The sequence below is a fragment of the Scophthalmus maximus genome, chromosome 5, assembly GCF_022379125.1.
Source record: "Scophthalmus maximus strain ysfricsl-2021 chromosome 5, ASM2237912v1, whole genome shotgun sequence".
Lineage (NCBI taxonomy): Eukaryota > Metazoa > Chordata > Actinopteri > Pleuronectiformes > Scophthalmidae > Scophthalmus > Scophthalmus maximus.
This window is the reverse complement of record NC_061519.1, coordinates 19,063,655-19,076,514: the sequence shown is the minus strand read 5'-3', so window position 1 is coordinate 19,076,514 and position 12,860 is coordinate 19,063,655. Positions and strand designations below refer to the sequence as shown.

The 12,860-nt window shown below is 41.8% G+C and overlaps 1 protein-coding gene across 9 annotated transcripts in view; it reads left to right on the top strand.

Moving 5' to 3' along the window:
• The window catches only part of LOC118311371 (voltage-dependent R-type calcium channel subunit alpha-1E), a 43,978-nt gene that overhangs the window by 10,379 nt on the left and 20,739 nt on the right, over window positions 1-12,860 (top strand). For 5 of the 9 annotated variants that reach the window (XM_035635184.2, XM_035635188.2, XM_035635187.2 and 2 more), the window contains exons 4-14: window positions 256-361; window positions 505-644; window positions 8,152-8,255; window positions 8,577-8,735; window positions 9,769-9,995; window positions 10,082-10,185; window positions 10,277-10,392; window positions 11,322-11,375; window positions 11,781-11,861; window positions 11,954-12,163; window positions 12,300-12,412. In XM_035635184.2, the coding sequence (XP_035491077.1) occupies window positions 256-361; window positions 505-644; window positions 8,152-8,255; window positions 8,577-8,735; window positions 9,769-9,995; window positions 10,082-10,185; window positions 10,277-10,392; window positions 11,322-11,375; window positions 11,781-11,861; window positions 11,954-12,163; window positions 12,300-12,412 (1,414 nt within the window). The remainder of the gene's footprint in view (window positions 1-255; window positions 362-504; window positions 645-8,151; window positions 8,256-8,576; window positions 8,736-9,768; window positions 9,996-10,081; window positions 10,186-10,276; window positions 10,393-11,321; window positions 11,376-11,780; window positions 11,862-11,953; window positions 12,164-12,299; window positions 12,413-12,860) is intronic. The other 4 variants (XM_047332195.1, XM_047332194.1, XM_035635186.2 and 1 more) reach the window with 1 other exon arrangement.

Genomic DNA, 12,860 nt, shown 5'->3' with positions numbered 1-12,860 from the left:
TTACAGATTACTTCCAATGCCAGAGAATATGAACCACGCTATGATTCATTTGTCATTTGATCATCCATGCATCCACCAAACCAAACATGTATTTGAAATATTTGTGAATGTTTCTTTTTTTATCATTGTAGTATTGAACCTGTTTCTGTGACGATGTTGAGCACGTGAGCTTTGTATCGTTGCTTTGTTCTTTTGTGCCGCTTGTGCCCTCGTGTTTTGATAAAAGTATACTGTCCTTAACTTTGTGGCCTTTACACCGTTTGAGTACATGATCCTGGCCACCATCACCGCCAACTGTGTCGTCCTGGCCTTGGAGCAGCACCTCCCTGGAGAGGACAAGACGCCCATGGCAAAAAGACTGGTGAGGACAAATGATATATATATATATATGATATATTGCACATATATTAATTTGCCCATGAGCTCAGCCGCTCGTCCCCACAGACTCTGCTAACCTGTTGCTTTATTATTCACACTTTACATTATGCTCCGTTGTTCCCACAGGAAAAGACAGAGCCATATTTCATTGGGATCTTCTGCTTCGAGGCGGGCATCAAGCTGTTGGCCCTCGGGTTTGTTTTCCACAAAGGCTCCTACCTGAGGAACGGCTGGAACGTCATGGACTTCATAGTCGTGCTCAGTGGGTGAGTGAGCCCAGCGGGTCGTTTCGACAAAAGGAGAAATGTTTGTTGTAGACATATTGACAGATCCCTGGACTACTTCTCATCAAGTAAATTGGTTTTATGTAGTTACAGTTAAATGGTATAAAGAGGTAATATTGTCTCAGTTTACTCAATAAACTGAGATCATATGTCGCAGAAACCTTATAATTTAGATAATGTTGCAAAGGAGCAATGGTGATTTCAGTTTTTTAAGAAGGTAGAGAGACAGTTTCCTTTTTTCCCTTTCATTTCCTTTTTTTAAAGTTCTTTTCTTGGTTGCTTATTTTTATTTTTTTTTCAATTATCCAATATTGGACACAAACACTAGAGTGAAATATGAGTTTCAGGTCATTTTCTTCAGAGAGCTTACTACGACAAATGATTAACATATAAATGTGCCTGAAAATGTAGACCCACATCTAATCTCTGACCTTCTACTGAATCACAACCAACTGGCGGCTCCTACAAGGACAACGCCAGTGCTCAAATCAAAATATTCTTTCTGTTACCAAAGCACAACAAAAGCCCAAAAACCCAGAATGTGTTTTTCCATTTCAATACAATCCCAAGCCCGGTGGTTTCTGGGTCAAACATTTATAGCTATTAGGTAGTTTATATTGTTTAAAAAGAATCTTTTTAAGGGCTCAGTTATATGTTAAAAAAAAAAAAAAAAAAAAAAAAAAAGAAGAAGAAAAAAAAAGCAGGATTTGGTGGTTTATAGATAACATAACTAAATCATAATTAAACTTTGGGGGATTATTTTCAGTCACAAATTAATACACGTGTGTTGCTCAAGTGTGTATTTCACAATGTACAATGCATGGCACTGATTAAAAACAACAACAACAACAACAACACAGTGCCCGTATTCAAGTTAATGAAGGAACATGTCAACCACTGAAGCATTGTGGCTCATTAATTCGTTTTTAATTTGTTTTTGGACAAAAATGAAGCTCTTTGCTGCAGACGGCACTTGTTGGTTGGATGAATTCATTGTTAGATTTGTTTGACAAGGGAAAAATAGAAAAAATTGTCTTACACTGCCACCAGAAATATAATATTGTAGCTGAAGGTAAAGTGAGAGAGCCTTTTGATATAAATGCCAAATAGGGTTTGGGTACACGCATGGGTGCATGTTTGTGCCCACGTGTGTGTGTGTGTGTGTGTGTGTGTGTGTGTGTGTGTGTGTGTGTGTGTGTGTGCGCGTGTGCGTGTGTGTGTGTGTTACAGATGCCTCTGACGGCTGTCTTTTAATTTTGAATTTGGTTGAACTCCACGATGAATTACAAACTTGACTGATTATGTGGGAGAGTGGGGAAAAAAAAGGTTTTAGATTAATTCTCAGCAACTGATTCTGCAATCAATTTTGACAGTTTTCATTTTCTCAGTTTACCAGGCTGTGACTAGTGAACCAAGTTATTAATTCCAGACACTGATTGTCAGGTGATGTTGGCGCATTCATGCATGTGACCCTGCTTGTGTCAACGTTTATCAATGTTTGTCCGTGCACGATCACACGTGTGGTTTAAAGGTTTCCAATCCCGACATGTTGTACCTCATGTCTGACATTATTGCTCCATGTTTAGCGACCGTTGACCTTTATTGGCTGGTCTCTATGTCGATGGGATTTTTCTGTGCTAGCATTCACATTGACACACTACATACATCCAGAGGAAGACAAAACATAAATGCAGGCAAAATGGGTGTTTCCATGGCACAGTCAGGCTTTGCAGTCAGCAGTAGGTGGGTGGATAAGTGGATTGGCAGTTGTGTCTAAAAACCTGCTTCAGTTCGCCCCCAGGACCTCTGTGAATTAAATGTGAATGCAGCACTGCAGATGTTATGCAAAGAAAGAAAGAATGGATGGATGGCAGAGAGAAAGACGGAAAGACAGATGGGGGGTTGACATGCATAATCCAAACCAAGAAAAAAAACCATAATTTGATTCCCCGTGAGATTGGATTCAGTGAGATAATTGTGCAGAAGTTAAACATTTCCACCACTGGTATGCTGCTGCTAAGTGTACAGTATTCAGCATTCAGGGGAGGATTGCTGTCGGCATGTTGACATCTCATTTCAACCTGACACCCACATCCTTCTCTGTATCTCTTATTTTTCTTTCTGTCTCTCTGTCTCGCTGTGTCTCTTTCTGCCTGTTACATAAAAAAGGGACATGGGCATCATGTTTTAAAGACCAGTTAGAGCCGCACTCAGCGCTGAGCAGCTGCGCTGTCGTCAGGTTCGTCCACGGAGTGTCTGCTGAAAACCAGAAGGAGATTCAACGATGTTTGAGTCAAAATGTCATGACAGTTGTCAGCGCTGTCGATCAGATTTGATCACACCACCCTCACACAGTCCCAATGAACAGTTTGAATGGTTAAAGAGAAATTTAAGACCAGCGGTGCGAGTTGTGCTAACAGCTTGATGAAATCCAGAGTGGCCATTGCTTGTGAGCTGTTGCATGGACCTCCATCTCACGCCTTATGTTTTGCACATTTATTGCAAAAACACAATTGGTTTGGATTTGAATATATGTGCCATGTCACAGCTATTTTCAGGCACGGACTCCTTAAAAATTGGGTCTGGACATTTTCCCAGAGTTTGCATTCCACATATAACAAACGCAGCAGGAGATTTTCGCAGCGGCCCAGCGCTCTTCTCTATTCTATTCTAGATTGTCAGAGTCAGACGCGTTCATACCAACAGGAACATTCCCGGGAACATTCTGTGGCATCTTGGTAGAGATTGCAGGAGGCAGGACATGACAATAATTAAAATAATAAAAAGCAGTGGTTTTGTTTACGGTCACCAAGACGCCCACCCACTTGCTGTGGATTTTCTATGGATTTTCCTGCCGTATTCTCACGTGGCCTCACTCTGATATTTTTCAGGAAAAGTTCCGGAAAATGTCCGGGGCAACGTTTGCGGACATATTGGTTGTCACATACAGTCCCTCCCGGAACATTTCAGGAAAATGTCAGGAGTTCAGTGCACTTTGACTCAAAATGTGTCATTTCTCTTGCTGCAGTAAACCCAGTTGTATAAGTTCAATCTTTTTCTAATACAATTGATCGTGTCACTGGCTGTATAAAATGCACAAAGTGTCCTCGCTGTGCAGCCCACAGATCATCTTGCCCAATTCCAGCCACAGCTGGAACTGATGACCTGGTTTCCTGCCTCCGAGCTGACACATTTTCTTGCAGCACATATGCTGTTTTCATGTCCTCTCTCACTCTGTCAAATGCACACACACACACACACACACACACACACTCCGGTGGCATGGTACAAGTAAGTCAGACTTAAAAGAAAACACACGTCTCATAGAGGCCAGTTGGGAATAAAATCGAGGCCACTGGGCCAGCGCTGGCGGCATTCATTCCATTTCATATAAATGATTTGCTAGGAGCGAATCTGCTGGGACACCGAGCTCAATTAAAATCCTTAATCTGAGTGAAGCGTGTGTAGCGAAAAAAGGTTCCACAGCGAGAACAACTCATCCACAAACCAATTTTAATTCGCCGCGATTCCTAAAATGGTCATTTATGTCCTGCGGCAAACAAATTAACACTGGTGGATCTGATGCTTTGATTAGCTTTAAAATGTCTCCCACGTGACTCGCGCATGTGTTTGTGCTTGTGACTCGGTTGATTCGGCTGCAGGTACAGATTGTTGCCGGAGAACCTGTTGCGCTCATGTTGTTAGATATGTTCTTGATAACTCCTTCATCGCACCTAAATGTTACTGATCCCAGCTGTGCCTGCAAACGTCTGTGTGTTAGTGTGTGTGTTAGTGTGTGTGTGTGTGTGTGTGTGTGTGTGTGTTGTGTGAAGGATATCCGCCTTGTTGCCCCAGTCTGTCCCTCATGCAAAGTGTGATACTTTGCTAAAATGGTTGCTTTTTAGACAGAATGAATAACACAACTGGGTGGGAGTTGGGAGTGATTCATTAGCCATCTGGCACAAAGACAGACATACAGGAGTGAGAACGGGCTCTGCCCAGCGCCAACCCTTTCGGTATTCTCTTGAATCGGTTGGTTATAGGGTAAGGATGCGTTGTCGTTATAGACTCAAGTGAACATCAAATGACCAATCAAAATGAAGAATGTGTTGGTTCCCCCCCTAAAGAATCACTACATCTTACTGTAATAACGTAAATGGAGGTGCCTCTCTTCTTTTCTTTTCTACTTTTCTTTTCTGCCACATTTGAATATCTGCCACTGTCAGATGAAATGGAAATAACGAATCTACAGTACAACCAATCATGTTGCAATATCTTATCATGTTGTGGCCCAACAACGCGGCCGCAACCGTAGCTCCATTTCTTAATCCAACTTCATGTAGGTAGTCATTTCATCTACCACAGTTCTCGTCATTCACCACAGCCTCACTGGACTGTTAACACAAAACTTTGAGCCAACTTCTAAATGCAAATTTCCAGACGTTTTTATAATGTCAGTAACTACCAAAACCCATTCAGGAATTAAGAGTAGAACTTCCAAAATCTCGTCACCTTCGTGTTTATTGTGTCTGGAGTTTTAAAGGACAGCTTCTGTTGTCGTACCTTGAATTTTGCTTGTATAATTGAGATGAATAAACAATAGCTCACGGTCACAGGTGGGTTGTCTTTGGGAAAACATACACCTAGCCATTTATTCTATGACTAATCGTAAGTAAATGCCTTTTTATGCAGTCCCAGTTCCCCAGAACAGCGCTGATGTTAACGTTCATGCAGGGTTTATGTTTTTCCTGATTTAATTCCAAGACCTTAATTTGTTGATGCATTGTGTTGATGTTGATTCAGCCGCGTATTACCATATGCAGATCTGTGCTGAAATGTGAGCAATGTGATGGCGCTGATTAATGTAGTTTTTGGCATTGTTCTCTCAGTGTAGGTGGAGGTGTGTGGGAGAGGTTGCATTCTGTGCATGTAATGAATTCATCCTCTCTGGAGCCAGTTTAGTACAATACTGCGCAAAAGTGCTTCACTTAAAAAGCCAACGAGGAAGAGATAAGCCTCGCTCTGTGAACATTAACTGGTGGCTGGATTGTTACAGAGTTGAGTCAGAAGAGTATCGTGTGCAGCTTTTCCCTATTTTTGATTGTCTCGCTACTTCACCGATAGATCCATCAGGACCTTGGCTGCAGCTTTCAGAATAAGATGCATTTAAAAAAAGATATTCTTTGGGGGGAAGCTAGAAAAAAGTAAATTACGTATACTACTGAATATTAAAGCAGATCAGCTATAGCCAGGGCTGCAGCACCTACACTAACATTTTGTGTAAAGTTCTTACTCAAACTAGTGCTTTACTAAAGCAACTCTCACCATGACTATTTAAGCCTTCTGTGTATAAATGAGTTTAACACATTTGCACCCCATCTAAAAGGAAACGCTGTAAACAGGACTGTTTACATAGGGAAGTTCAGCAATGCAGGTTTGAATGAAACAGCACCTAGTATTGAACCCTGTGGTACGCCGTATGTAATCTTCTATTATATTTTATTGTACTGCATGACTCATTCATCTTGTGTTGATGTCAATCATTTTCTAACTAAACCTTACTGTTCTTTGATGTTGTTTTCTACACAGAATTATTAGTTATGGGTGTGTGTAATAGTAACGAATCTCCTCTGAGGTGTACAGGTGTAAATCATTTTGTTATTTTCCCCTTTACAAACAAAAAGCTCACTGCTGCACAATTGCCTGAGCAGATTTGTCAGCCTGTTGATTGTATATGAACTCACATTAAAGATCATGACATGTGGTTGATTCTTAGGGTTAGGGTTAGCGGGTTACCCTAACCCTAACCCTAGGGTTATGCGTTTTTTCACGCTGTGGTTTTGCCTTTTTGCCTGATTCAGTTCTGGCACAACAAATTAAATATAGGTGCAAATTAGTGCATACATGATCTTAGGTGTACTGTAAAATTATGTAAAAAAAATAATAATTCTAAACTAAAGAAAGGAAAATGAGTGTGTGAAGTGGTGATTCATGGTCTTCCACAAGCAGGTAGAATATTTGCTTTGATTTCAAGGGAGCCTCTGCTGAATTGTTGTGCTCAAAGAGCAGCCTTGAAAGAGCTGTGCTGTGGCCGGCTTTTGTCCAGTGTGTTTGGTTTGAAGGCTATTTCCACAGATGCTCCATCTCAGCGTCTCTGGCTGTGTCTACTCTTTATCTCACTCACTCACCCTCCCACTCCTCCTTATTAGTGCCACAAAGTAAGAGATACACAACAAAAAGACTTCATCATGTTAATTGGTTTACTTGAATTGGATTTAATATTCCTCTCCACCATTGGCTGTGCTACTGTTTGTGTGCAGGAACAACACCCTTCACACATGCACAGATTCAAAGCACAGGATCAAACCTAGGCTGAGGTGTAAACAGTAAATGCCACGGTGACACTGTGAAAATCATGAAAATCCTTTTAACGTGATCCAGTCTTTTAGACTCCACTGTGACGGCAGATGCAGAAAGATGCGTGCACTGTCGTCCGGCACATATTGGAGTCTTCAGTATTGGTGGTGAACTGTCCAAAACATAGCGCTTCGGACACTGAAGCTCACTCACTTTGAACAGCATTTTCAGGTTCATCCGCATTAGTGTGAACATGGCTTCGCTCATTCACTCACTCACTCAGCCTCTCTCCCTCCCACTGCTTTCATGAGAGATTCTGCGTGGGCTTACACTTGAGTTTCTGCCATGTGCTTTCTACCCCCTGCTCACACACACACACACACACACACACACACACACACACACACACACAAATTTGCCGTGGATATTGACCCTCTCATCAGTAAAAGCATTAGTGGTAGGGATCGACCAATGCGAAATTGACTTGGCTGATAATGAATTGAGTAGCCAAAATGAGAATATTCTGTTTTTAATGGTGGGATTATTGGAGCATTTATTAAATTTTTTTGTAACCTTATCTTTTCTCAGTAGAAAATAAACAAAAACCCCGCTTTTGCCGTTGCTGCGAGAAACATTCAGATGTGATTTCTGGGTGAACGTTGGTAAGAGAGTGCCTGTTAGTTGCTCATGAAACTGTTTGTCAGTGTTTTTGTGTCGGTGGGCGGACGTGAATGTGTGCGTGGGCATTTGTGTGTAGAGATGCCTGCCAGGTGTATTTGGTGTGCATTCTTTGTCTCTCACCATACAAGTCTGGTGAACTCAATAGATACATTATACCACTCATTTGCTGCAAAATTGACTAAAATCAGGTTACTCTTTGCCTCTTTCTTTCATAATGAAAAAAGGAAAGAGAGGTTTTACACCAGATTTAGCTACTAATGGAGGTTTTCACCCTGTTGCATTTTAGTCCAAAAGTCATCTTCCTTTTCAAGCTATTAATTTGTCGGCCCTCGCCAAACAGACAGATAGAGATAGATAACAGTGCACTTATTAACATTCCTACCATCAGAAATATCTCGGAATCATCTTATTCCATATGCATACATGCGCTTGTGTGCATGTTCCTCTCCAGGATCCTGGCAACTGCTGGTGCCCACATGAACATCCCGGTTGACCTTCGAACCCTGAGGGCTGTGCGAGTGCTGAGACCTCTCAAACTCGTCTCCGGGATCCCCAGTGAGTCATTTACTCACCTCTTATGAGACACTGTCAAGGTCAAACCTGCTGATATTTTGCTGTTCATATTATTTTTTAGATGTTTTCCCCGTCAGAAATGCTGTTGTTTCAGATGAGTCAGTAATGTTAAAGCAATTGCTCTTTGAGAAAACCCCCCACTATTAAACAAAAATGACGATGACACGGTTAACCATAATCCTCGTCTCTGCTTGTCCTTTTATGTCACACATATTTTTTGGTCCTTTGACTGACATGCTAATGCTCATGTTATTCTGGTGTAAGCCTGTAATGGGATGTCCCTCTCTGTGTGAACACTCTCAGGCCTGCAGATTGTGCTGAAGTCCATCATGAAGGCCATGATCCCGCTGCTCCAGATCGGCCTCTTGTTGTTCTTCGCCATCCTCATGTTTGCCATCATCGGTCTGGAGTTCTACAGCGGGAAGCTTCACCAGACCTGTCTGCCATCTGTCGACATCTTCGGTGCGATCCACCTACACCACTAACACTCTTTTACTGTTGTGAAGTGAAAAAAGGGTAGTGGATTACCCACACATGTCTTTTTTATTCATTATTACTTTCTTGTTTAAACAGTGTAAAAGTAAATAGTTAGGCACAAGGGAGAAATACATGTCTTAAAACCTAAACAACTTTGAATATCATTTTTCTGGGTCCATGCTGTTGTTTTGGTTAATAAATGGTTGAAATGTAGATAACACGAAATGGAAGACATTACCGCTCAGGTTTGAAGGGAGACAAATTAATAATCCATTCATCATCATTTGCTTTGCTTTTGGATTATTTAAAATGTACTAAAATGGACTGATTTGCAAACCAAATGTGTGGTTTATGCATTTTCCCTCAAACCGAACGTGTGAACGATCGTGTTCATAGATTACAGCATCAGCGAGCTCAGGGGTATTATTAGAGTTGTTGTCAGCTAAATTAAGCTGCTGCTTAATTACTCAACAACTACTCTGTAATCACACGCCACACCATAGCATTTACTGTCATCGCACAGCACAACTGAAAGATTCAGTGAAAAATAAAACCTAAATAAATTGTCGGCAGAATGGTACATTCCACGTTTAAAGATGCCCTCCGGGCACATTGTAAGATTTCAGAACATTCTGTCTGCTGTGGGCTTTGGGGTTTTCCAGAGTTTTATCAATCTACTCATCTAAGTCTCCACGAGAAAAGCAAATAAGTGCATTTCCCAAAATGTCAAACTACTCCTAAGAATTCAGCATTTGGAGGCAGAGTTGATACTCGTTGATACCAGATGGTTGGATCAAGCAGGACATGAATGGGACGTGAGGCGTTAACGTACACCACATGCGTCACGGCAGCTTGTAGTGTAGATTCCATGTATGGATTTGACTGAATCACACAGGTCAAAATCTGACACAATATTTCATTTTTAAGTCGGTGGCTGTTGGTGAACCTGTGCCCTGCTGCCCAAACTGAAATATGAATGTCCGTTATATTACAGCCCATTTATTGTTTCTTTCAACAGAAGACCATAACAAGAGACACGCTTCGTTTTTTGTAGACAATGAAACCGTTGACTCAGCCGAGTTGGTGTTTGCATGCGGAGTGAGGAAGTGTCCAGAGAAGTACGACTGCAACGACACCTGGATCGGGCCCAATGACGGCATCACGCAGTTCGACAACATCCTGTTCGCTGTGCTCACCGTCTTCCAGTGTATCACCATGGAGGGATGGACGGCCGTTCTGTACAACGTAAGCTCAAGTAGTCGGTCAACCAGTGAAACACACAACATCACACCGACTGCTAGTATGAAACGAATGAATGCTGTGGATTTCAGACCAACGACGCCCTGGGTCCCATGTGGAACTGGATTTACTTCATCCCTCTCATCATCATCGGCTCGTTCTTTGTCCTGAACCTGGTGTTGGGAGTCTTGTCTGGGTGAGTGAGACTCTTCCTACATCTGTAATACAGGTCTTTCTGTCTGTTTCGTGGATTATTTGAGCTTTTTTTTTTGTGCGTCCCTCTTTAGAGAATTTGCCAAGGAGAGGGAGAGGGTGGAGAACCGGCGGGCCTTCATGAAGCTGCGCCGCCAACAGCAGGTGGAAAGAGAACTGAACGGCTACCGAGCCTGGATAGACAGGGCAGGTACTGGGCAGCAGAACACCTTTACACCTGTAGACACAAACTTGTAATGTTGCTGCGATATACTGTTAGGCATGAAGTGAAGGATGTGGTCTTCAGTTTGATCGGAAATAAATCTGTGAGCTTCTGATAACGGTAGATTTACTTTCTGGAGCTGATGAGAAATGTTGTTTTCTCAAAATGTCCAAATTTTAATGATTTTGTGATGCAGAAATTATACAATTATACAACTATTTACCAGCTACTCAGGTGTTTTTTTCTCTATAGCAGCTAGTAGCTCAGTTGCCACACACGCACGCACACACGCACACACACACACACACACACACACTCACACACACAATCACACACACACAATCACACACACTCACTCACTCACTCACTCACTCACTCACTCACTCACTCACTAGCTCAGTTGCCACACACGCACGCACACACGCACACACACACACACACACGCACGCACACACACACACACACACACACACACACACACACACACACACAGCAATCTTCATTGCCAGTCTCCCACGCAAGCAGAGGGTGAGAAAAAGGTGATACTGACTCACTGACTTGAATTTGTGCGCAAGTGTATCTGCGCACGCACATTCCGGCGTGTTTGTGTGTTTACATGCATGTGTGTGAGGGAGCTGCTGTGCATCTTCAGTGTGCGTGGATGTGGGTGAGTGTGGGAAGGGAGAGAGAAAACTGAGAGGGTAGATTGCGAGGATGTAAGAGAGAAGAAGAGCTCTTCTCTGAAGAAGGTCATGCCGGCCTCTCAAAGCAGCGGTTGCATCAATTTGGCCTCAGTTCCTGTAATTGTTTGCAGACCTCCTGAATCATCCAACGCTGAAATGTTTAAATACGTCTGATTGTTTAAATTGCGCCTTGATGCATACCTGTGTATAACCTCTAGTTTTATTGCATTACAGAGGAGGTGATGCTCGCAGAGGAGAATAAAAATTCAGGGAGATCCCCGTTAGATGGTGAGTTCACACACTTCAGATTTGTAATCACACCTACAGCTAACACCTGTATGTAATAATGCTATTTATGACTGTCTCTAGTATTATTTTTAGAGGTTATATCACGGAAAATACTCTGATTGGTGTCAACATTTTAAGCTTATGCAATAACTCTTGGCAACATTTTGACCACTTCAGTGAGTCACTAAACAGAAGGTGACCAGGGCAACAATGCCTTTATTAATGTAACATTACTAATTGAGTCTCACTGGTGAAACTTGGAATTAAGAAATGTAAAAAGCTTAATGAATAAATTAATTAATAAAACAATCATCAATAATGGATATTCTATATCTTTTATATCTGGTTCAAACTTTAATTACAGTGTGTAATAAACCATTTACTATATGTTTTAATCCTTTTTAGTTCTGAAGAGAGCGAGTAAGAAGACGGGTGCACGGAGAGGAGCACCAGGGGACGACAAGCACACAGACATGTCTACCGCCAGTAAGTGAAGAACATTTCAGTCCGCTCAGTTATAACGCTAACTTTACAGGCCTCTTCCTCACGTCTTCACTTTCTCCACCTTCTTTTCTCAGACATGTCACGATCGAGGATGAATTTCCGCAGTGGCCGGCGTGGCCCTGCGGCCTACCTGCGACGCAAAGAGCGCATGTTACGCATCTCCATCCGCCGCATGGTGAAGACGGACACTTTCTACTTGATGGTGCTGAGTCTGGTGGCTCTGAACACCATCTGCGTAGCCATCGTCCACCACAACCAGCCCGACTGGCTGACCATCTTCCTCTGTGAGTTTCACTCTAATGGTTGTAGGCTACTGTTTGTTTGTTTTCTGTGGTTTAATATTTCAGGTCATGTCTCATAAATGCTTTGCTGCCTCATTCTCTTTTGACTTAATTGCTTTTTGTGTTTTATCATCACCAGACTATGCAGAGTTTGTTTTCCTGGGGCTGTTTTTGGCTGAGATGTTTTTGAAAATATACGGTCTGGGTTGCCGTCTCTACTTCCATTCATCTTTCAACTGCTTCGACTGTGGGGTGAGGTCCTTCATCTCTTATTCCGATTCCATATTAAGCTAGAAAATAAATAAAAGACCCAAAGTAATTATCCTATAGACCACAAAGGAAAGTTTAATTTCTCTCAAAAAGCGAGGATTTATGATGTACTGCTTAATTATTTAATTTGTATTAAAATGTTTATTCAATTTCTAGAATATAAATCAATATCGCCATTCTCCCAAGAATATATAAAAACATTAATACAACCTTTATCTTCTCCTTGTGCCTTACATACATACCCTAAAATAGTAAGGCAAAATTAACGAAAGCACATCAAGGGAAAATAAAATAAAGGGGGGCTTAACAAATACAGTATAATTATACTAACCTTGCTGAGCCTCGAGTGGTGTACTTTATATACTTTAGATTTTAGGTGTAGCATTATATCCTCCAGCCAGCATGAGGTGGTGATAATCATTTTCATGTC